The sequence below is a fragment of the Sorex araneus genome, chromosome 3 (genome assembly GCF_027595985.1).
Source record: "Sorex araneus isolate mSorAra2 chromosome 3, mSorAra2.pri, whole genome shotgun sequence".
Classification (NCBI taxonomy): Eukaryota; Metazoa; Chordata; class Mammalia; order Eulipotyphla; family Soricidae; genus Sorex; species Sorex araneus.
Window position 1 is genome coordinate 87,905,122 of NC_073304.1, and position 24,965 is coordinate 87,930,086.

Consider the following 24,965-nt stretch of genomic DNA (forward strand, 5'->3'; position numbering starts at 1 on the left):
CAAACTGAAAACAAATGTCAAGGAGGCAAGCTTCAGGGTGAGAGGGAACCTGGTGGAGGGAAGTTGACACTGGTGGTAGGACTATTGTTGGAATATTGACATACGCCTGAAACCCAACTATAAATAACTTTGTAAATAATGGCGCCCTGATAATTTTTTTTTTAAAAATGACCTGGAACCTTTTTGTTCCATTTTTGGGTCACATCCAGTGATGCTCAGGACTTACTCCTGGCTCTGCACTCAGGATTCGCTCCTGGTGAGGCTCATATGGGATACTGGGGATGGAACCTGGGTCAGTCACCTGTGTGCAGTGTACTGTTGCTCCAGCCTCGTCATCTAGAACCTTTCAAAATTTCTCATGCCTAGATTTTATCCCAGATCAGGTCAATCAGATTAATTCGTGGTGTTAAGGAAACATAGGCAAGCTGTGCCCGTGGGGCTGGTGGTTAGCCAAATGTGAATGAGCTCACTCTCTCCTTTTGACTTTGTATTGATCTTCTGCAGCACTATACTTTACACACACACACACACACCCCAATAGAAAAAAAGAAAAACTTTAAAAAATATTGGATCATTGGAAAGAAAACATTATCATTTTTAAAAGTTTTATTTTTATAAAGTTATTTATAGTTATTGATTACATTCAATATTTCAACACCAATCCCACCACCATTACCCCTTCTCTCCACCATTACTTCAAATTTTCTCACCACCACTAACGCCTGCCCCGCAAGCAGATGCTAAATAATTTATTTTGTATTGCTTGTTATGAATAGTATTGTTTGTTTGTAGCACCCTCATCCTTTTTGCTGGTGTATTCTCTACTAAATTCTATAGGAAATGGCCAGAATCTGTCACTGTCACTGTCATCCCGTTGTTCATCGATTTGTTCAAGTGGGCAACAGTAATGTCTCCATTGTGAGACTTGTTACTGTTTTTGGCATATAAAATTCACCACAGGTAGCTTGCCAGGCTCTGCTGTGCGGGCGAGATACTCTTGGTAGCATGCCAGGCTCTCCAAGAGGGGCGGAGGAATCAAACCCGAGTCCGCCGAGTGCAATGCAAACACCCTACCGCTAAAATTGGAAGAATACAGAGAAGATTAGCATGGCCCCTGCGCAAGGATGAATAGTATAGGAAGTCTAAAACTTTAAATAATTGGGGTCCGGAGACATCTCTGTGGCGAGCTGCGGTCTTCTGAGATTCATTTGGGAGTCTCTGTATCATGCCATTAATGCACTTAAATGGCAGTGGGAAGCAGTTCTTGGGTGTGACAGCCAGGACACGGGGGAGTGGGGGGAGATGGGGAGGAACAGCCCATACCCGCCTCCATATGGTCTTAAATTTTCAGTCACTGGTCCCAGTGCCTGGGTTTTTCTTCTGGAGATATGTGATTGCCAGGGTTCATCTGGAGTAGGTAGAGAGAATGCCTCCTCCATCTGAGGCTCCCCGGTGAAATAAGCTCAGCACGGGATCCAGGGACATCTCTGTGGTGAGCCACCATCTTCCAAGATTCTTTGTGAGTCTCCACTACCATTTTTTTTATTAGAAACATAAAATATAACAAATTCAGAAATCAGTCTTGAGAATAATGTGGACACAAAAAAGTATCCTATGAAAAAGGCAAATTCTCTTGTTTTTTAATTGCCAAATAATTGATATGGTAAATAACTCCCTTTTAAACTAAGGGTTGGGTCCAGAGAGCTAGTACAGTAGGCAGAACAGGGTCATACAGTGGGCATAACAGAGTAGTGACCCCTGACCTTAGAGCCAGGATATAAGCCCTCAGCACAGCTGGGTGTGCCCCAACACTCCTCTGTTCCTCCAAAATAAAACCCCCACTAAACAAGAACACTAAGTGCTGTCTGGAAATAACAGTATAAACTAATTGGAAATATAAATTTTTAAAATAGTTTTCACTTGCTTAAAATAATTTGAGACATCTGGCAGCTAATGGTTGATATATCAAGATGTCAATATGTAAAATTAAAACAATAATGGGAAAGGGATTATGCCAAATGACTCTTAGCATGACTGTAAATGAGTGTTACATTTAACTGAAAGTCCCCAACAGCCAAAATAATAATAGAAATGTAATGAGTTAACCTTTGCTGTGTAAGAAGCAGAAAAATGCCAGTTTAATTACAGAAGAGCAACACTTGTTTTCTGGAACCGAATTCTAGTAGTATGTGGCTCTTTTATACAATGTTCAACATGATGCATAGTATCTTTCAATAGCTTTAAATGAATAGCATCTTCTTTTCACTTTTGTTTTTGTTTCATTGACTGTATTTTAGTGAACGAGCAGATCCAAGTTACTGTAAGGACCGGATCACTGAAGGAGCCAATATCAACAAGTCTCTTGTAACTCTGGGAATTGTCATCTCTGCCTTAGGTATTCTGCTGGTAGACAAGATCATTGAACTGGGAAAGAGCTCAGATGTTCTCGTTGTATCAAAATGGGCTAGATAATTACAAGATTCTTGCAAAGCTTCTGATTGGGGCCATGAACAATTGAAATTTGTAGGTGTAGACCACAACCATGATCCCAGCAGTCTCATTTCAAAAAGCAGACAAAAAATAAATAAATGTGTGATTCAGATATTCTACATTATGACTCCAAAGTCTAATTTTTGAACTCAGTCTTAAAGCATTCTATCACATGTGGAAAGGGGTTATGAAATAATGGTACTTAAATTTATGTTCTCCACATTATTTTGGGGGGATGCCAGGGATTGAACGTGGGGCCCCATACATTTAAATAGTGTACTTTGTGACTGAGCTATATCCCGGTCATTTTCCTTCTGGTTGTGGTGGTGCTTGTGGCCAGAGCCTTCATCGTGGGATGCTTGGGAGTGTTGTGACTAACTATTTTGCTTTAATGTATTTATCTCATGATTTTTTTTTTCTACTTGTCTCTTAAGCTCAGAACTCTCAAGTCTCCAGTGGCTGCCAGAGCCTCAGCGGCACGGCCAGTGATGGTGTTGACAGTGGGATACCTAGCTCTCCTTCGGGGACTGGCAGTGGAGGGGGGCTCCCCCGGAGGCAGTCATACATCCCCTACCGGGATTCCGTGTTGACCTGGCTGCTGAAAGACAGTCTTGGAGGCAACTCCCAAACCATCATGGTTGCCAGTGAGTGGGTGCCGGGGCTGATAAGAGTAACTGCCTCAGATACTCTGACTTTGGGTTCATCCGGAAGGTTCTTGTACATAGCCTGGGCAGGAGTGGAAGGCAAGTGGTAGGGTCTGAGTTGGAAGGGCAAGCCTGTTTTTTAACCCTCTCCTTCCCTATCAGCTGTGTCTCCAGCACACACTTGCTACAGTGAGACCATGAGCACCCTGAGGTATGCAGCCAATGCCAAGAACATTATCAACAAGCCACAGGTCAATGAGGTAAGACCATTCCCTGAGGTCCTGGCCTGGTGCTGTTTACACAATGCTCTTTGCTCTTCACTTACTTTTCCCCCTTGTTGATTGCTTCCTCCTTGTACTCACCCCCACCGGCCAGACTTGTTCTCCCAATGATGAGAGAGTGAAATAAATCTTTAAGTGTCAAACCTTCACAGTTTTACTAGCACCATTCAGTAACTTTTTATGAGTAATTAGGAATTGTTTAGCTATTTCTCTAGAACAATTCCTTTTAAGATCCCTGGTGTAACACTATTACTCTGGAAAAAAATCTCTGCATTTACTACTTTTAAAATAAGTTATTTTAGATTTTTTCATGGGTGCAGACTAGACTCTTACTGATTATAAAGTCTCTGGTTGCAAACATTTCTTGTTTCTCTATTCTATTCCCCCATTCAGTCTGGGCTGCCACTGTCAGCAGCCAGAAAGCGTGAGGATGCTTTTCTTCTGGCACCTGTAGCATTTACTTTTTTTAAAAATTTATTTTATTGAATCACCATGTGGAAAGTTATAAAGTTCTCAGGCTTATGTCTCAGTTATACAATACTCAAACACCCATCCCTTCACCAGTGCCCATATTCCACCACCAAAAACCCCAGTATACCTCCCACTCCCGCCCCCTCACTCCCGCCTGCATAACTGATAAATTTCACTTCATTTTCTCTTTACCTTGATTACATTCAATATTTCAACATAAAACTCACTATTGTTGTTGGAGTTTCCCCCCCAAAAAGACAGCCCTACTGCCAAGGAAGCATTTGATAGTTTTCCATTGCTGAGAATGAAGAGATATGAAGTCCCCCTGTTCCAAGTACATAACTCCTTTTTTTTTCCTCCTTCTTGAGCCACCAAGTTTGTGCCTATTTAATAGTCTTCATAATGTGGCTGATGCCCTGCCGCCCGACAAGGGAAAAAAAACTGAGAAAGAAGGATATTTCTCGTCCTCGGCTGGTGTGGGGCTATGGCTTAGTTCACAGTCTAGAGAAATGACTGCAGGCAGTTTCAGGAACCAAAAGTAGTCTAGTTGGCCTTCGGATTCTGGTTGATCAGCAGCAAAGCGGCCACACAAAAGTTTGGCCACCCGGGTGGAATCTCGGCATAGTGTGCACTGGTATCGGCCCCGGCCCGAGACTGTAGCATTTACTTTTTAAAAGCTTGAAATACCGTGAGATACACAGTTGCAAAGCTGTTCATGATTGAATTTCAGTCGTGCAATGTCCCAGCACCTGTCCCTTCACCATAGTACTTTTATTTTTATTAATGTAGTATATACTTGTGTTTTCTTCCATGTCTCCCTCAGCCCCTAAGTAGATTGCAGTTGCTTCTCTACAGCATAATGGACCATAGAGGGAATTCATAGTTTTAAAAACTGAGTAATAGTAAAAAAAAGGGGGCTGGAGTGATAGCACAGCGGGTAGGGCGTTTGCCTTGCACGCGGCCGACCCGGGTTCGAATCCCAGCATCCCATATAGTCCCCTGAGCACCGCCAAGGGTAATTCCTGAGTGCATGAGCCAGGAATGACCCCTGTGCATTGCCGGGTGTGACCCAAAAAAGCAAAAAAAAAAAAAACAAAACTGAGTAATAGTTAGAATATTCCAAAAGTTCCTTACGTGTTTTGCAGTTTCAGTGAAAAGTTCCAATGCAGAGATCACAAATTGGTGACCATGTATCATCCATCTTATTTGTTTGTTTATTTATTTATTTATTTATTTATTTATTTATTTATTTATTTTTATTGAATCACTGTACAATACAGTTACAAGCTTTCATGATTGAGTTTCAGTCATACAATGATCAAACACCCATTCCTCCACCAGTGTGCGTTTTCCACCACCAATGTTCCCAGTATCCTTCTGTCAACCCCTCCACCCCCCCGCCCCCGCCTCTGTGGCAGGGACCTTCCTTCTTACTCTCTCTCTGCTTTTGGAATCTTATTGATTTAAAGGCCATGTCAGACCTAGTGATGTGGCTCGGCAGCAGCACACATATCCTGAATGTGTGAGGCCCTGGGTTCAATCCTCAGCATGGCGAGAATTAAAAAATCAGGCCACATAAATTTGGCAGGTGCTAAGTTTAGACACAGTACAGGAATATTATCACCTTCTACCTATGCATGGTCCTCATTTGTATTACCTTCTGACCTGGTAACAGTGATTCCAGAGCAGTGATTCTCAAACTAGCAAACATCATACTCACCTAGAAGATTTAATAAAGTACAGCTGAACATCAGCCCACAAGAGTTTCTAGTTTAGTGGCTTACCACTGGGACAGAATTCATTTCTCACATGTTCTTAGCTGAACTTGACGCTCTAGTCCAGAAACCATTCTTTGAAAGAATTGTTAGAGAATTTATAGCAAAGATGTAATTTCTTTTAAGCTAGCTACTTAGAGATCAGTGAGTATTGACCGAGCTCTCTGTTTCAGGATGCGAACATAAAGCTGATCAGAGAACTCAGGGAAGAGATTGGAAGACTGAAGGCCATGCTCCTGAGCTTCAAACTGGTATTTGGGCAACAAGAACTTTACTCAAGGCCTGGGTGGGAATTCAGCTTAAGTAGGCCACTTGCCTTGTGTGTGAGAGACCTTGGGTTTGGTCCCTGACACTGCAAAACAAAACAAAAGACTAACCCAAAGGTCTGAGTGATAGTACAGCAGGCGGGGCACTTGCCTTGCATGCAGCTGACCTGGGTTTGATCCCTGGCCCCCCATAGTGTCCCCTGAGCCAGGAGTGATCCCTGAGTGCAGGAAGTAAGCACTGAGCACTGCCAGGTGTGGCTCCGTCACCCCCCAAAGACTAACAATGAATTTTAATCACAAACTTCCTATTTCTGCATAGAACCAGACTCTTGCTTTGTTTTCGTGAGCATCAGAGAGCACGTGGGAACAGACAGGAAGGGGGTTCCTCTGATTACCTGTGGGGAATTCAGATGGGGAGGCATCCTCTCACTGTTGCCCAGAGGGTATTTTCCCGGGTATGCTCAGTGTGGGGCCAAATATATGACATGGTGCAGTGCCCTCCAAAAAAATTTCCTGGAATTCCTCTTGGTACCAATCTGACCCCAGATACTGTGCTGTTGATTTGTTTCTGATTTTAATGCCAACATTTTCCCTTTAACTCTACATTTTCTTCAGAAAAGTAAGGGTAGGGGCTACCAAACACACCTTTTCCTTTGTGCAGAGAAACTTAAGTTCATTGGTCGAAGAAAAAGATGAAAATCTGAAGGAACTGGTTCTCCAAAATGAACTGAAGGTGGGTGTGTTGGGCCGACTCAGCAGTGTTTATCACCTTGTGAGCAGACATCATGTGGTGGTTTTGGAGACATTTTAAAGGAAGGTGGAAGCATTGGTTGCTGACAGGTTAGATTTAGATGCTGCAACCAAATGTCCCAGTTATTGATATTTTATTGCAACATTTTTATACATTGTCAAAGCAAATACCTGGCATTATTGTATTTTGTCACTCAAATGAAACTTCAGGACCATATATCAAAACCCAGAAATTTCTCAAAAATACTTTGTAGAATATTTGCTCTGATTTGGGACTTAGAAAAGGTTTCTCTAATATAAGAGGGATGAAGTAAAAGAGTCAGAATTTTCCCCGACTTTAGCATTTTTTCATTCTCCCAGCCTGCTTGCCTGGACTTGAACCCGCCGCTGCTGGTTTTCTGACTCCGGGCAGTGTTGGAGAGGGTGTTGCATTGTGTCAGGGTGGCTCAACTGTCCCAGTTCCCAGGCCCTGATCCAACCCAATTCATTAGGGACCCCCTGCAGTTTTATTGTTTTCAAACCTCCAATTAGTATATCCCCCCCCCCCAAAAAAAATGGTGTTTCTAGAGAGCTTGAACTTGACCTCATTTCACTTTTCATAAACATTCCCCTGTAGAAGAGACAGTCTTAGCTGAATCCAATTCCTTTATCTTGGATTTCTCAGTTCCTCTAGTCCCCCCCATTTCAAACAAGGGGAAAAGGATCCGATGTTCAGCATTGTTTTTTTATTGTTCCTCAGTTCCTGACACATAATGAACCCTCAGGTTGTTACTGCTTTGATGTTGCTGTTTACTTTGCTATATGAACAGTTTCATATAGTCTCCATTCCCCCCCCCCCCCCCCGCCTCCCCGGGGGAGATTCTTCTTGGTTGCATTGTGAGGCTTTACAACTTTTTGTAGTTTTGGGCCACACCCAGCAGTGCTTGGGACTATTCCCAGCAGGGGAGTCATGTAGTGCCAGGGAGCAAACCAGGGGTTCCACATGCAAAGTATATGCTCAAGCCCTTTGAACCTTCTCCCTGTTCCTCTCTCTGGGTCTTTAAACCGTGTTCGAGCCAAGGTATGGCATCTCGGGAAAGAAGTGTTCATTCATCAAAGGATTCCCAAGAAGGGGGCCAAGGAAAGGGAAATTATAAAGAGAGGTTTAGCATCACAATTTTTTAAAATAGCATCTTGGCATTTTTTTAAATTACAAAAATAAAACCTGTTCGGTAGAGAAAACTTTAAAAATAACATTTTCTGAGTGCATTTCTATTTGTGAAAGTAACACATGCTTACTGAAGAACAGTTACAAAACAGCTCACAGACCAGGTGCAGGTACTAGTGTGGGGCTTTGAAACATGGGGAAGTAATGCCAGCAGGGGAAACTGGGGTGGCACCTGACCCTTAGTCAGCTCCCCAGGCTGCGGTGTCTAAGGGACTGCTGCTTCTCTGCAGATAGACCAGCTGACAAAAGACTGGCACCAGAAGTGGGGTGAGTGGAAGGCCCTGGTGGAGCATTATCGAGTGGACATCAACAAGAAGAGGGCCGGGGTGGTCATCAACTCCAGCCTTCCTCATCTCATGGCCTTGGAGGACGATGTGCTCAGCACGGGTGTGGTGCTTTATCACCTCAAGGTGAGCAGGTTATCTCCCCCTGCTGCCACTCCAGGTGTCCCGGGGCCTGGGAAGAGCCAGACCTAGCAGCCGGGTGCTGAGCAGAGACAGATGCCGCAGGGCCCCTGGCAGCTGATATCCTCAGGAAACTGGGCAAGTCGCTGATTGTGATCATTTGACTCTTGTGTAAATAGAGCAGAAAGGCAGGAAAATCAGAACAATCACTTGTTTTCCAGCTGCTGCTACTGTTGCTCTTACGTAACTTACTTTTTGTTCTGAATGCCTTTATTTCCCATCCTAAAGTCAGAATGCTGCTGTTGCTGTGTCCTTGCCTCGCTGTCCCCAGCACCGGGCTGCAGTCCTGGGGGCGCCCCAGGCCTCAGAGACCCCTGCCCTCCTGAGCTGCAGTGCAGCTGCTGGCCGATGGCCTTTAGAGGCTAAAGGGAACCAAAGATTTGAACCAGTTCTTTCTAATACTTCCTCACTTACTTCAGCTCCCAAACCAGCACAAAGCATACCTTTCCTTCCTTAATACTAGATTTACCCAGGAAAGAAGGCAGGGAGGTCTCAGAAAGTAGATCTAGAAAGGCCTAAGCAAGCAGTCAGGAGAGTCTGGAGAGCACAGCTGGCTCATCTAGTTCTTTCTTGCATTGGGGGGTGGTATGTGGGGGGCCAGTGTTCACCCACCTGGTGATACTAAGCAGCTACTTCCAGCCCTGGTGGTGCTCAGAGCTTACTCCTGGCTCTTCGCCCAGAAGGTGGTGCTCAGGAGACTATGCAATGGCAGGGAATGAAACCCTGTTGCTGTGTGAAAGGCAAGTGCCTTATTCCCTGTACTATCTTTCCTGTCCTCAGGTCCTTATTTTTTTTCATTAGATTTTTTTAAAATTGAATCACTGTGAGATAGACCCTTATAAAGCTATTTGGGGCTGAGGGCAGGTAAGATAGAGAAGGGACTAGTATGAGAATATTAGTTGGAAATGATCATGCTGGACAAGAACTGAGCATTAAAAGTAAGTAAAGGGACATACATGATAATCTTTCAGGACCTAATTTTTAAAGTATTTTTTTGAGACTTGGTGACCATGGTAGCTACAGCCTTATATCCCATCCTCATCAAATTCGCTGTCCTACTATGAGAAGACAGTCCCTGTGTTTGGCAGAACTTCCTTGGTGTGGCCAAACTCCCTATGCTCTCAAGCTTTGGTTTCACAATTTGCCCCAGCTGACATTTAAAAGGAACAGTGCATTTATGGAGGGGATGTAGTGCTCGTCTTTTCCCTGGAGAAATTTGGCTGCTGATGCTGCATTGCATATAGGCTGTGAGGTGTTAGCAAAATCATATTTAGAAAATATGTGATCCTAGGGTAAGTCTTCAGGGAAGTTGTCAGGAACTGAGTCTTTTTTTCTTCTTTCTCTTCTTCTTTTTTAATGGAGGAGTGCTGCTATTTATTTAGCCATTGATTCACTGTATGTCATCCCATTGCTCATCGATTTGCTCGAGCTGGCACCAGTAACATCTCCATTGTGAGACTTGATGTTACTGTTTTGGCATATCAAACACGCTATGGGTAAGCTGATTAAATTGGGTGTGAACTCCACCTTACTTCAAAAAAAATTTTAATTGAATATCCATGAGATAGACCATTACAAAGCTGTTCATAAGTGGATTTCAGTCATACAGTGATCCAGCACCCATCCCTCCAGCAGTGCACATTTCCCACCACCAATGCCTCCTGTTTTCCTACCACCATCCCCAACACCCCAACCCCCACCCCAGCCTCCTTCTGTGGGAGACACTTTCCTTGCTCTCTTTTCTTTTCCTTTTGTGCATTATGGTTTGCAATGCAGGTGCTAAGAGGTCATGGTGTTTGTTCAGGGCATTTGGTATTCTTATCAGGATGGCAAGGCTGGAGTTGCTTTTCAATTGGGTGGCAGCTTTGGGGTGTGGATGTGACTGCTGAAGCTTCTGAAAGTACAGGGAGGTGGGGGGAGGTAGCCCATCTCGACCCCCGAGAAAGCCTGGAGATTTCAGTCACAAAACCTGCATACTGGAATTTTCAGCAGATTATGTCTTGGTGAGATCTGTCCTGAGACGGTGGAGTCAGGCCAGTGATATGACTATGATTTTGGATTGTGGAAGTAAGCAGCTGCCTGGAGCTCTGATTGGGCAGGCACCAGGCCAACCTGTCCCCTCCGATTTACCCCGGTCTGTTCAGTGATGCACAGGTCCACGACTAATTGTGGTTTTTGATCTCTTTCAATATTTATGGGTTTCTGAAATAGCACTGTAGCACTGTCATCCCATTGTTCATCAATTTGCTCGAGTGGGCACCAGTAACATCTCCATTGTGAAACTTGATGTTACTGGTTTTTTTTTTATTTTATTTTTGGGTCACACCCGGCGATGCTCAGGGGTTACTCCTGGCTCTGCACTCAGGAATTACCCCTGGCGGTGCTCAGGGGACCATATGGGATGTTGGGAATCGAACCTGGGTTGGCCGCGTGCAAGGCAAATGCCCTACCCTCTGTGCTATCGCTCCAGCCCCCTTGATGTTACTGTTTTTGACATATCAAATATGCCACGAGTAGCTTGCCAGGATCTCTGAAGGGATGGAGGAATCGAACCTGGGTCAGCCGCATGTAAGGCAAACTCCCTACCCACTGTACTATTGCTCCAGCCCTGAAATAAGGCCAATAAATGAGCTTGTATAGTTGAGCCAGTGGTGCTTTGTTGGCATGGTTCCCATATATCTAAACTTTGGCCATTTAATTTCTTGGTAAACGTGGTCACAAGTTGTTGGGGTCTGGCCACAGGCACAGAGGCAATTTGGGCATTTAAGGAAGCCTGACAGCACCATCAGGCTGCAGATGAACTCACCCCAACACAGTTTAACCTGCTGGTGTTATCATACCCCCAGGGACTGAGTCTTTCAAAGAGGTAATTTATTTTCTGGCACCATCACAGAAGTTCTCACAGTGACAATGCCCCAGGCAGATGTGACTGTCCCCATAACAGCCCCAGTTATCTGGAGTCCTTCCATTAGTCAGAATTGCAGAGAGGCTGGAAGTCAGGAAGAGACCAGATGAATCAGAATGGTCAGTGTTGGCGTAGAACTGACTTGATGCATTGATTGGCTGTGGGGTAAGCAGAGGAAGCTACGTCAAGGTGTGGAGTTCGGGGGCCGAAGAAGGTCAGAAGAAGTGAAGTGAGTTGCAGAAGAAAGTGCAGATGTGGAGAGTCCATCTTCTGACATGGGGCTGCACTTTCCCCATGGTCCTGTGCCTACAGAGAGGTGCCCCCACATCATACACTCACTGTGAACCTAAGTGCCAGGGTTCAGTTTGCTCTGCTCTAATCCAGGCAATTCTGTGTTCCATGTTTCTCATTTTCCTGCTTTTTGCCCCTGCCTCCTGGGGGAAAGACTTGGGAAGGCCCAGGGCCTCAGCCAGGCAGAGCAAGTCATTTACAACCTTTTGTTAGGATTCTGCTTAGGTTGCCATACAGCTGTAATCACCAAGGGTTTTCTTTATTTGCATCTGTGTGCTCACTTGTTTACAAACTCCTGAGAGTCCCTGGCAACTATTTTCCTTGGGTGACCTCCAGAAGGCATCTGGGGCAGAGCGCAGGTGGCCCGGCCCCTGACTCAGTCACTATGTTGGCAGCGTCTGTCTGCAGATGTAGAGGCTGTGCAGTGCTATGGCCATTACCCTTTGGGGAGGAATGTGTCTTGTCCTTGGGACTGGTCCATCACTCACAAGGGGTAGTGACCCCTTTATTTCTGCTCTCCGGGGCTAGTGCTTGGCCCTGTGACCCTTTCACTGGCTCTGGCTGTATTCACTAGTGCAGTGCTCCTGAGCCTTCCAGGAGTCTCCCTTCTCACAGCCTATTTGGGGGCATCTATAAGGGTTTCCCCCTCTTTGGCTGCTGGTTCTCTAGTGGTCACTATGCAAACATCAGCTGCTGGGGAGGTCCTGGGTGAGGCTGGAAAGCCTGGTATCAGGACCCAAAGGGCCCTTAGCCAGAGTGCTCTTTCCTCCTCAGCCTATGGATTCCTGGGGCAGTTTATCCTGGAACTTCAGATTCCCCATCTGTGATAGGGTGAAGGTGGGCAGAGAAGAACACCTAGATTTGGAGTTGTCGAGGACCAGATAGGAGATATTTATGAAGCGTATTGCACATGCCTGGGATGCTAAACACACACCTGAGATTCCACGTCTCTGGCCATGTCTGTTCTCCAGCAGAATTACCATAGTGGAAAGGGACCAAGGCTCCATCTTCTGGTAACCCAGAGATTCACTCACACTAACTCTGGCTTCTGCCGCTTCTCTTTTCTAGTGCTTCTTTGACTCTCGATGTGCTTTTCTGTTCTGTGATTTCCTTTTCCCCTCTTAGACTGTGCTGTCTGTTATTCTGCTGTTTGACCTTCGTCTGCTGACCAAGAAAGCTAAAATCTCCTGCTGCCATACATCTTTGTGAAAGGTGCGCCTCTTTGAGACTGGCAGCGCCACGGTTGGGCCCCGTGAGTCTTAGCTCCTTGGAGGAAAGCTATACTTTCATACTTCTCACAGAATCTCTAACACCAGCAATGGGAGACAGTGTTTGCTGGTTTTTTTTTTAATTTTTTAATTGAGTCACCGTGAGAACAGTTACAGGGCTTTTAGGATCGAGTCTCAGTCATACTATGCTCAAACACCCATCCTTTCAGTGTTTGCTGTTTGTCACATGTTACCCAGAGCTGGTAACATGCATTTGTCACATCCTGTTTGTCATATACAGTTTGCTCCTGCCTTCCCAGGGACTCCAGGACTGCAGACTAAGTAGGCAGAGCTGTCAAACAGTCTGCACCAGAGTTGAGAAGTGTGGGAAAGAACTGGGACAGGCAGGAAGATGGTGATAGTATCCAAACCCAACATACTCTCCTGGGGCAGGGCTTGCTTCCCTTTCATTGTCATTAAGTTGACTTTGCTTCTCCCTTTAGGAGGGGATCACTAAAATAGGAAGGATTGACTCAGAGCAGGAACAGGACATTGGTAAGTGACAGGACTTAAGGGCATTCCTGCTTGATATTTTCTTCAGAGCGATTTGATGATGCTGAGAGGGAAGAATCTGAGCATCAAGACATTCTCTTTTTTGGGTGAGGGTCTCCCAAGCAGTACTCAGGGGACCCAAGAGCTAATCCCTATGATTCTTGGTCACCCAAGCACCCCAAAACCACTGCTTGGGAGCCCCAAGGCTATACCCAGGGATGCTTGGAGGATCAGATGCAGGGGGCCAAGCTGAGGTTGCTCAGATGGGAGGATACTGCTTAACCTCCATACTCTCTTGTGCCCCGACTCTTCTGCTGCTGGGTTGTGGGCCTCTGGGGAGTGACCAGAGGAGATCCACACTATGGAAGGGTCCAGGCCAGGGTGGTTTCAGGGTCCTGGGGTGGCTTGCTCTTTCTTATCACTTTTCAGATGTGGATTTGATCTCATGGAATAGAGGGGATCTTTCTCTGGCCTCTCCCTAAGCCCATGTGACCCCTTGTCTCTCCCATAGTACTGCAGGGTCAGTGGATTGAGAGAGACCACTGCACGATCACCAGCGCCTGTGGGGTGGTCATTCTGAGGCCGGCCCAGGGGGCCCGATGCACAGTCAATGGCCGGGAGGTCACCGCATCCTGTCGTCTGACCCAAGGTAGGACTGTCTCCCACCCAGATGGTGCCAGGATGTGTGATGACCAGTTCTGCCCTCATGGCCCATCTCCACAGAGCTCAGCTGGACTACCAGCCGCTGCCGCCTTTAGAGCTTTCCTAATATGGTCCTATTCCCGGAAAAAGGAAGTCCCAGCTCCCAAGTGGAGGAGTATCCTCTGGCATTTGTGTCTGTGTTTGCTAGCTCTGGGCCGTGGAGAGTGCTGAGGCTCTTTCCTTGGGGCAGTGTAGGTCAAGGGGGTGAATATAAAGGTTGTTAGAGGCTTAAACATGTTGTTCTTTGTAGGAAGGGGGTGGTTGGGCCACACCAGCCAGTGCTCAGGGGTTACTCCCGGCTCTGTGCTTGGGCATCTCTCTTGGTGCTTGGGGGATTAGATGGTGCCGAGGATGAAACTGGGGCCAGCTGCATGCAAGGCAAGCACTTACCCCTGGAGGATCCCTTTCAGCCCCTCCACATAGTGTTCTCAGTTCCTTCACCCACGCTAACAGTGTTCTCGGTACTGACCCCCATTCTTCCCAACACTCTTTTTTTTGGGGGGGGGGTCACACCTGGCAATGCACAGGGCTTATTCCTGGCTCTGCACTCAGGAATTACTCCTGGCGGTGCTCAGGGGACCATATGGGATGCTGGGAATCGAACCCGGGTTGGCCGCGTGCAAGGCAAACGCCCTACCCGCTGTGCTATCACTCCAGCCCCTTCCCATCACTCTTAAATAATCCTAACTTGCCACTCTTAACTCATCTGTCCAAGCTCTCTCTGTGCTGAGGCTGAGTTCCATTTCCCGCACTTCCTCGAGGCTTTCCCTCACTCCTCCACCTGGAGTGCTTTGGCTTTACTCGGTCCACCGGCACTGCTCCTGTTCTTCTTATGACTTCTGCACGTGGGCTACTCGACATGCCGTGAGCATGTGCCTGAGTGCTCAGCTGTCCTCTTTGTGTGTGTGTGGTGGGGGCTTTGTCTCCCAGGGCAGTGCCCTGCGTGGAAGGTGGCCTTAGCTGTGAGTCGTTCCTGACTTCCCGTCTGTCTCTGTGCCAGGAGCTGTCATCACCCTGGGGAAAGCTCAGAAGTTCCGATTCAACCATCCTGCAGAGGCCGCAGCCCTGCGGCAGCAGAGACAGGTCAGTGCCATGCTCTCCGGGCGGCTGGCAGAGCTCCCTGCTTGCTTGTACCCCTGGGGGTAATGGCTCTAGCTTTGCTTCTGCTGAGGTGGCAGCCTTGCTGGCAGCCTCACTCTGCTGTCCTCCTCATTCTCAGGTTAGAGAGCCTGTTGGTGGTGGCGGAAGCTCTTTGGAATGGCTGGACTTGGATGGAGATGTCAGTGCCCCCCGCTTTGATCTCTGCCCTTTGCTTTGCAAGGAAAGGTGAGAAAATATCTGCTTGTACCTGCTGGGGAACTTACTTCTTTCTTTCTTTTTTTTTTTTTTTTTTTTTGCTTTTTGGGTCACACCCGGCAATGCTTAGGGGTTACTCCTGGCTCTGCACTCAGGAATTACTCCTGGCGGTGCTTGGGGGACCATATGGGTGCTGGGAATCAAACCTGGGTTGGCTGTGTGCAAGGCAAACGCCCTACCCTCTGTGCTATTGCTCCAGCCCCTACTTCTTAGCTCTGTGGAATGGCAGGGGACAGAGGGAGAGGGGAGAAGAGGGAGAGGAGTGTCAGCAGACAAGGTCTGAGCAGGGCCTGGTCTGAACCCCAAGTACTGCTGGGATAAGATTTGAAAACACTGTCAGCACACAATTCAGAGTTGACGGTGAGGTAATCTTGGCTGTAATTCATTTCCTCTTTGCTGCTGCAATTTCTTCATCACTGAAAGAAAGCTGTAATATGCTGCTTCTTCTTGTGGCCACTTTCCTCTGTCCACTGATTTGAGATATATTTGTAGATCTCTTAGCTTTGAACCTGCCTCCCCAGCTGCCTTTCCCATGCAGGGCTGCTGGTGTGAGTGCTTGTGGTATCAGTTGGCTTCCAGGACTTAACAGCTTCTAGGACTTTTCAAGATTCTGTGGGAATCTTTTATTTTTGCTTCCCTCTCACTCACTTGCATTCTGTCCCTGAGACATGAAGTGTGTATTCAAAACATGAATTCGAAACTGTGGCACTCTCTCACCACCTGCATTGGGTGGTCTCGGGCCACTTCCCCCACCCTGGAAGGCCAGTGGCAGTAGGTAGATGAAGGAGGAAACGAGGGCCAGGCTGGTTGGTGATCAGTTGTGGTTTATTCCTATCTTGTCCTGATTCTTCTCCTTCCAGTCTCACCCACTCCTGTGTTCCTTCTCTATCCTGTTGATTCTTCTCCTCCACCTCTGTCCCCCTTGATTCTTTTCCCGATTCTCCTCAGTTTTCCTCTTCCTACCTGCTCTTACAGCCTTAGTTATATCCCAAATCACGAGGGGTTGGGGTAGCAGTTACACATAGGTGTGGTCATACAATCAACAGATGTAAAGTCCTTCCCTCAGGGGAAGCTTCTTCTAGGACAAATTCTCATCCAGCAAGAGGACTTGCCTAAGGGCGAAATACCATCTAGGAGTGTGTTTCTCCTTTCCTCAGTCCAACAACCATCTAAACATTCATCTTGATTCTACTTCTTAATATTAGTCATTTTGTATGGACACAGTAAGAGATACATTAAGCTTGTAGGTGGCTCTCCTGGGGACATCTTGCTATAGTTCTCAGACTACAGTGCTCAGGCTAGATTAGTCTTTCCTAACCCTAGAAGGGTCCTAATACAGTTGTTACTCTTGGATCATGACAGAGTTTGTCTATGACTGTGCTCTTAACTTATAGTTAAGTATTATGGCACTTGGCCTGGTTTGTTTAGATGCCAGGGTAGCTCACAGCTTGCCCTGGGTCCATCCAGTGCCTCGTCAGGACCCTGCTTTTGGGGTGCTGGGAACTAAGGGCAACTGAGGCTTAAGTTGAAAAAACTGATGCCCAGGAGTGAATATTATTTGGAGTCAATTAACTTCCAAGTTACAAAAGCATAACATTAACTCTCTCCCTGTATCTATACAAAAAGGACATTTCTCTGAAGTAAACCATGCAAAAGGGCGTAAGGGAAGGAGAAAAGCAATATTTCACTTACAAATACAAATCCAGAGTCCATAGAAGGATCTAACCTTACAAGTCAACAGAGTCTGATTTAGGGATAAAGGTGATTGACAGGTTGGGGAAGCAGAGCACAGAGAAGAGGTTAAATATAAACACAGAGGAAAGGGAGTGCCTCAGGAGCACTGTAATGGTGTAATCCGATAAACCTAAGTTCCCTGTGACCAGGGAGAAACAACAAACCAATATTACCCTACAATGAAGCCCAAGTTTAATGGATTCTTTAAGTGATGACAATACTTTGCTTCTTCATGGTCCTTCTGATGTTTGATGTCAGTGGTCCCCATTGGGTGGCTCATATGAAGTGGGGAGGAGAAAGATGATCACTTTCTCCCAATCCACCTCTGCCATCTGGGGCCCAGCATTACTGGGTTCTTGTCTCACTCACAGAAAGGAATTTCAGGAGTAGACAATCAGTGAAGTAAAATGGATTTTATTTTGAGGGTTTTTGAAGGCATGAAGTGGGGAGAGAGAGAGAGAGAGAGAGAGAGAGAGAGAGAGAGAGAGAGAGAGAGAGAGAGAGAGAGAGAGAGAGAGAGAGAGAGAGAGAGATTAGATAGGAAAGCATGAATGAAAGTACACATCTCGAGAGGGGAGATGCGGGCAACACATGCGCTCAGGCAACACATGTGCTTGGTCACATGGGCGCAAGCAGCATATGGGCTCGGGCAGCATATGCACACCCTTCCTTTGTTCAAAGTGGCTTTTATAGGCTCTTCTTGGATTACCTTGATCCTAAACGTTCTGGAGTCTTCTTGGGGCTGAATCACTAAAGTTTACTGAATCACTAAAGATTAAGGGAGAGGTTAATTGGATTAAGGGAGAGGTCCAAGGTCCAAGAGGTCCTCCAAGGGTTTGAGGAACTTCATGGGGAGGAGTCCAATCTCCTCATGGTCCCTGCTGAAGGTCTTATTGATCTGTTTTCCGTATCCACAGGTGGATCAGCCTTAGAATTTTCCTCCCAGTTTTGTTTGCCAAGTTTCATTGCCGAGGGCCTTTCCCTGTCTATCTGCCTACATCACTTTACTCATTTTCCTGCAGAATCTTCTTTCTGGACCAAGCGGTCTTGTGGGTTCTATGGGGATTCCCTGCAGAGCCCATTAGCCAGGACTTGTTGAATGTGAGCAGGCACAGGACCCCTGGGCGCTCTTGAGACCCTCGGTCCCTGTCCTTCAGAGACTCGGGCTACTCTCTCTTTCAGGTCAGGAGTATTTGAAGAAGCAAAGAAATGGCATCAGGTCTGACCTGAGGGCTGCTGGGTGCCGCCATGTAGAAAGTGTAAGGACTGGATAAAGCTGTTTCATTTCTTGACTGATAGAAAACTTGTGTGGCCTTAAGCGTGTTATAGACTTTCTGAACCTATTTGTTCACCCTGGAGTCAGGATGCAGCCCTATGCCTCCCAGTGAGGGCTGACAGGCTGAGAGCATGTGGAAGGCCTTGCCCGAGACCCCACAGCCCTGCTGCTGTGTGTATGTGGGGGGGTTTCCAGGAAGTCTCCTTTCTGTCCTCTCATTGTCCTGTCCTCCATCCACCCCAGCAAACAGGCTCTTTCCTCTGCTCTCCCTTTTTGGGGGGCAGGAGGGGCAGGTTGGGCTACCCAGCAGTGCTCAGGGATCACTCCTGGCAGAACTCAGGGAACCATCTGGGGTGCCGGGGATGGGACCCCAGTCAGCCGTGTGCAAAGGCAAGCACCCTAGATGCTGTACTTTGGTTCTGACCTCATCCTCTGCCCTTTTAATGGTCTCCCTGACTCCCCAGTCCTCTGGGTTCTGCTATGTGACCTTTCAGTCCCACCAGAAATGGCCCCTTTCATTCAGAGGAGACAGAGAAGCACCAGTGAACCGAGGCCTGGCGCTCTGCACTGCTCCCACGCTCCAGCACAGCCCTGCAGGCTTCTGGGCTTGGCTGGTCCTGTGCAACTGCTAGAGGCAGCCTGTGTGCCAGTCGTTGGAAGAATGGGAGCGTAGGGTCCCCAAACCTGAGTAAGCATTGAGACGCAGGACAGAACCCATGAGAGCAGAGAAAAACGCACATCGCCAGCTGGGGTGGGTGACTGTGTTCCTTGAAAGGCTCTCCTGTGCTCCCCGGGGAACTCAGCACCATGGCCTAGACTTTCTTCCCTTCTCCTATTCCAGTCCCCGCAGGGTGGGGCTGAGGCACTGGTGTGCAGTATGTGAGAAGCCAGAGCTGACTCAGAACCAGGGAGAGCAGCCATTTGCCCCCCTCCCCTCCTCTCCCCATCTTGCCGCTGTGATCAATCAGGACCAGAGAAGAATTTGTCCCTGAAAGTTGTTTGTCTCCTGTGATCTTGGAATTTTTTTCCTACTTGGAGTTTGGGGGTGAGGGGCTGCTCGGTCCCGAGTGCCTGGAGTCCAGGAAACACTGTGCTTCCTCGGTGTTGCTCTGTGGTAGTAGCCGTCAGATCTGGAGACAGCGGGGAGGGCGCCATGGAGTCTGGGCGAGCAGGGGAGCACCTGGCAGCCTGGCTGCTGGAGCACCTGAGATGGAAATGAAGGGCCGTCCTCTGAGAGAGACAGAGCATCTCGGCTGGCAGGTAACTCCATGATCCACTCAGACACTTGGAGCATAAGATTGGTGCTTTCTTTGTCACCTGCTTTTGGGAAGTTGGGCTCATATGCTCAGCAGAAGAACCTGTTCTCAGCCTGCTGGTCTAGCGCTGGCTCTGGCGGGCTCAGGGCTGCTGCTTTCCCAGTGGGAGGGTGGAGGACACCGTCTTCTGCTGGAAGAAGTGGCGGCCTCGGGAAACGGAGGTGAAATCCTCCCCCAGAACTCACTGTCCTTGCATTGGAAGGTCTGGATTTCAGCTGGGTTTCACGGGAGCTGCCGATGGATCAGTGTTTGATATTCAGCCATTCCTGTGGTCACATGGTTTGGGGTACTAATGAAGGCAGGACAGATGTAAATAGTATATAGTCTCTCCCCATGACTACTTTTTCTGTTTGTGTGGCCTTAGCTGGTTCTTTATGTCAAGGGCTATCCCTTGCCTTTTGCTGCACACGTGGCAAAGGATGTGCGTCATCTTTTCTGTGAGATGTTTTTGGTGTGATTTTAGCCTTTGGTCCCCAGCTGTCAGCATCAGCCTTCCCAGAGGCATATTTTTTGGATCTGGGCCTGCCTTGTTCTAATCCTTGAATGCATTACAAGTGGGGTCATCTTGGAAGAAGCTGTCTTGTGGCAACCCCAGAACTCCCCCCCCTCCCTTGCACTGTGCTCCTTTGATGCATTACGATTCTTACTCTGGCGGCTGGAGAGAATCCAGGGATTCAGACACTTGCCTTGTGTTTGACTGACCCCAGTTTGATCCCTGGCACCTCACATGGTTCCAAGTAATCCCCCTGCCAGCACAGCCCTGGGCAGTATCAGCCCCTCGGAACCACTGACCTCACTGGGGAGCGACCCTGGACTTCCAGAGCACTGCTTGGGAGGAAGCCCCCTTTGCTCCCCATCCCTCAAAATAATCCTTCTGGGGTTTTTTGTTTGTTTTTATTTGGGTCACATCAGTGGTGCTCAGGGCTTACTCCTGGCTCTACATGCAGGGAAGCATATGGGTGCCGGAGATGGAGCCTAGATCAGCCATGTATAAGCACCCAGTGTACTATCACTCTGGCCCCATGTTATTCTTAAATAGAGAAAGCAAATCTTGTGTGAAGAGCCAAAGAGCATTTTTGGCTTTGTTCTTCAATTTTCCCAGTATGGTACAAAAATTACCTGGATGATAGATGCCTCAACAAGTGGCAGTTGCTGTATTCAAAACAAAATAACTTTATTCACCAAAACAGGAAGTAGGTCAGATCTGGCCTCTGGCTTGGACATGTGCGCCCTTCTGCTTTGATCCCTTCTGACTTCATTCTGTTATTTTTGTTTTGTTTTGTTTTGTTTTTGGGTCACACCCGGCGATGCACAGGGGTTACTCCTGGCTCTTCACTCAGGAATTCCTCCTGGCGGTGCTCAGGGGACCATATGGGATGCTGGGATTAGAACCCAGGTCGGCCACGTGCAAGGCAAACGCCCTACCCGCTGTGCTATCGCTCCAGCCCCCTGACTTCATTCTGTACCATCACGTGGTCAGTCTCAGCACAGTGAGCCTCCAAGCGCAGATGCTCAGACCAAGGGACCTGGTTCCTGTGTCCCCGTAGTCCAGAGAATTAGACTTCCCGGAGCTGGAGGGGGAACTGGAGCCCAGCTAAGGGAGGGGGATATTTCAAGGCTCTCTTGTTAATCCCTGACCATTTCCAGCCACGTTTCATTTCTCCCACTCCTCCAGCCCCTAGAACATCCACAGTCGCTCCTTTAGAAACCTGACGTTAGGGATGAGACAAGGCTAGTGCAGGTAAGGCAGGTGTGCTCCAGGGAGAGGGGCACCAGCAGGGACAAGCTGCCAGGCTTCACAGGAAGGTTCTGCCTTCTCCCAGACCAGAATAAGGCAGGGCTGCCATCTCGAACTCTTTCTAAATTTTGAATTCTGGAAAATTCTAACTACAGTACAAAGTGTGTGCTTGAGGAGGTGTGGAAAAGGGGCCATGACTAACTTGTTTAGATCCCTGCCGCCCTATTTCTCTGGACCTTCTGGATCTAAGCAGATCATGGGTGTTCTCACCAGTAAACATGTCGGCTTATTTCTCTTCTTGAAAGCTCTGATAGGGTCTGAAACTCCAGAGCCCCAGCCCAGGGCTCATCCACCAACAACAGCCCCTGGTGGAGGCAGCTCTGCCCTGGGCCCCGCTCCCTGGGCCCCCCTGGCATGCAGAGGTGCTGCTTCCTGCTTGCAGATGGCGCAGCTGTTGTTTCACCACCGTGTCACATCATGGAGGTGACATGGTGCTCTCTGGGCGGGCAGGATGTCTCCATCATTATGAGTTTGTAGCTTCTACTCTATTCTCTTGCGAGGAGTTGCCATTTCTTCTTCTTCTTCTTTTTAATGAATCACTGTGAGATAGTTACAAAGCTTTCATGATTAAGTTTCAGTCATATAATGATCGAATTCCTGTCCCTTCACTGGTGTACATTTCCCACCACCAATATTCCCAGTATCCTTCCCACCACCCCCCACCTCACCCCCTGCATCTATGGCAGACAAGTTTCTTCTTATTCTCTCTCTACTTTTGGGCATGATGGTGTGCAATACAGATACTGAGAGGTCATCATATTTGGTCCTTTATCTACCTACTTTCAGCACACATCTCCCATCCTGAACGATCCCTCCAACCATCACTGACTTAGTGATCCCTTCTCTATCCCAGCTGCCTTCTCCCCCAGCTCATGAAGAGCTGCCATTTTCTGACTTTGGGCTTTTTTGGGTTTTTGTTTGTTTAGGAGACACACCCCTGCAGTGCCTGGGAGTCACTCTGGTGCTCTAGGGACCGTGTGGTAGTGGGATCGAGCCTACTTTCCCACCCCGAGAACTCTCTCTGGCCCTTTTCTTCCCAGTGTAAGGACAAAGATGCTTCTTGTTTGAATTACAACACAAGTTGCAGGGCCAGAGCAATGGTATAGCAGGTAGGGCACTTGCCTTGCTCATAGTCGGTCCAGGTTTGATCTTCAGCATCCTGCCAGCTGTTGGGCCCTGAACCTGTCAGATGTGGCCCAGAAACAAAACCAAAAGAAGTTGCTGCTTCTTTGGATGTTTTGTTTTATTTTAAAGAAAAGATTCTTTTTTTTTTTTTTTTTTTTTTGCTTTTTGGATCACACCCGGCGATGCACAGGGGTTACTCCTGGTTCTGCACTCAGGAATTACCCCTGGCGGTGTTCAGGGGACCATATTGGATTCTGGGAATCGAACCCGGGTCAGCCGCGTGCAAGGCAAACGCCCTACCCACTGTGCTATTGCTCCAGCCCCAAAGAAAAGATTCTTTTCTTTGGTGGTTATTTTCTGCAAGTGAATTTGTATTTGTGCTGAAACCATAGTGCTAAGAACACGCCATCCAAGCACTGCTCTGTCCTCCTGTACTGTGACATCACGAGCTACCTGTGACACTTGTGCTTGTGGGTCTCAGTAGCCACCTCTGCCCTGTTGGAGTAGCTTCTCTCTCGACACTTGAGCTGCCACTGTTTGTCCCTGCTGGCCTTGCTGGCCTTGCATGCCTCCGATAACCAAGGTCCTTCTGTGACAGGAGAGCACTCCAGGAGCAGCACGAGAAGGACCACCCGCCTCCCGGGACCAGAAAACCTCAGCAGCAAAAACCTTCAGGAGGGCCTTTGAGGCAGCGAGTCGTAGCGGGCCAGGGTCAATCCCAGGAGGGCCTCTGGTGGCCCATCAGAGACGGTAGGAACCCGTTGCCCCACCTCGGCCTCAGCTTCTCCCCTCCGTGTGTGCCTTTGTCTCCTTTGTGAGATGATGGAATCTTTGGTGCTGGGTGTTCTCTCCTCTCTTTTAGAGGCTGGAGGCCCTTCCAGGGGTGAAGGGTTGCAGAGAATCATAAGGGCACTATTTTCCTTATCACCCTTCCAAGCCATGGCCCCCTTTTCCACACCCCCTCAAGCACACACTTTCATCCACTTTCCGTCCTGCACTTGCAGGTGTCCACAGCTCTGCTGAGGCCGGGGGGCCTCATTTCCGGAAGGGGGGCCCTGAGTCCTGATCCAGCCACATCACCCTGACTGGCCTTTCACTCCATATGGGTCCATCTGTAGAAGGAGGGGTTCCGAGTCCAGGCAGCCCCAGGCCAGGAATTGGGCACTGACTCTCTCTCAGGGTGTTTTTGCCTCCCAGACCAGCTCCAAGGAGAGCCCTGGCCAGCCAGCTCGCAGACTCAGCCACGGCAAGACCATGTAGCACAGGAAGAACCAAAGGCCTCTGCACCAAGCGATGCTAGACCTGAGACAGAGCCTGAGACTCGATCTCCCCGACGGGTTCAAAACGGGCAGAAGACAGTGCAACGGCAGTGCCCACGGAGACACAGCCTCCGGGCAGCAGGGCGGCACAGCCAGTGGAAACGTCTCTCTATCCGGCTGGAGAGAATGTTCAAGAAGCAGAAGCTGTTGGCATCTCAGAAGAGACTGGAGCAGAATCAGGCCTTGTGCTGTCCCTGGGATGACCAGACCTGGGCGTCCCTGCACGAGGTTCCTGGCCCCGATACCATGGTCCAGGGCTCTCAGCAAAGCAGCAACTCATCCACCAGCCGCAGTTCCCTGAGCCTCCGGGCTCTCTGCATCCAGTATCTGCGGCAGCTGGGCAGGTACAGCCTGTGGCACCCACCTGGAGGCACCTGGGCAAAGTTTGCGGCCTCATTACCCAGGGTGTGCTGGTAACTCCCCAGAGCCCCCTGCCATCTGTCTGTCCAATGAGGCAATGTTCTTCCTGTCCTCTTTTTTCTACCACCTCACATGATTCTTGGTACTGCTGCTGTCGCCTGAGACTTAGGCTTCTCCTTCCTGCCACTCTGGGCCGCCTTACTTGCTGTTCTAATGATACTGGCTAAGACTCTGACCTCGTCTCCCATCTGCTCTTGAGATACTGACTGTCTACAGTCATCTTCTTGTGTCTGTCCTGTCAACCCCTCCATCTCATCAAACCTAGACACACTGACCCCACATGCTTGGAACACTCCTCCCCTAAGGGGCCTTCCACCTCAAGTGAGCTGCTTTCAGACCCCCCACTCAGTAGGGGTAGGACACTGTCTGACCCCCCAGTTCCCAGTTTCTATTTTGATCTTTGTTTCTTTACTCCTCCTCTTCTGACCTTAGTCAAGACAAGGACATGTGTCTCCCAGACTGCTCAGAGCAGGGAACTGAGTCTTCCACCTCTTTAGTCTCTGTTCTAGATCAGACTTGCTCATAGGTGTCCAAGTAATGTTTGTTGCTATTATGTTTGTTCTTCAGATTGCTAGGAAGACTTAAAAAAACAAAACAACCTTGACTATAAAAAAA

The 24,965-nt window shown here is 48.1% G+C and overlaps 1 protein-coding gene and 1 non-coding gene across 2 annotated transcripts in view; both read left to right on the forward strand.

Moving 5' to 3' along the window:
- The window catches only part of STARD9 (StAR related lipid transfer domain containing 9), a 99,244-nt gene that overhangs the window by 56,984 nt on the left and 17,295 nt on the right, over nucleotides 1-24,965 (forward strand). Inside the window, exons 11-22 of the mRNA XM_004609784.2 lie at nucleotides 2,298-2,395; nucleotides 2,925-3,134; nucleotides 3,297-3,394; nucleotides 5,835-5,912; nucleotides 6,589-6,660; nucleotides 8,115-8,294; nucleotides 13,256-13,307; nucleotides 13,816-13,953; nucleotides 15,007-15,089; nucleotides 15,226-15,332; nucleotides 23,210-23,361; nucleotides 23,809-24,274. Of these exons, the coding sequence (XP_004609841.2) occupies nucleotides 2,298-2,395; nucleotides 2,925-3,134; nucleotides 3,297-3,394; nucleotides 5,835-5,912; nucleotides 6,589-6,660; nucleotides 8,115-8,294; nucleotides 13,256-13,307; nucleotides 13,816-13,953; nucleotides 15,007-15,089; nucleotides 15,226-15,332; nucleotides 23,210-23,361; nucleotides 23,809-24,274 (1,734 nt within the window). The remainder of the gene's footprint in view (nucleotides 1-2,297; nucleotides 2,396-2,924; nucleotides 3,135-3,296; nucleotides 3,395-5,834; nucleotides 5,913-6,588; nucleotides 6,661-8,114; nucleotides 8,295-13,255; nucleotides 13,308-13,815; nucleotides 13,954-15,006; nucleotides 15,090-15,225; nucleotides 15,333-23,209; nucleotides 23,362-23,808; nucleotides 24,275-24,965) is intronic.
- Nucleotides 1,053-1,160, forward strand: LOC129403863 (U6 spliceosomal RNA). The gene has a single exon (XR_008629521.1). It is a non-coding gene; the product is annotated as a U6 spliceosomal RNA (small nuclear RNA).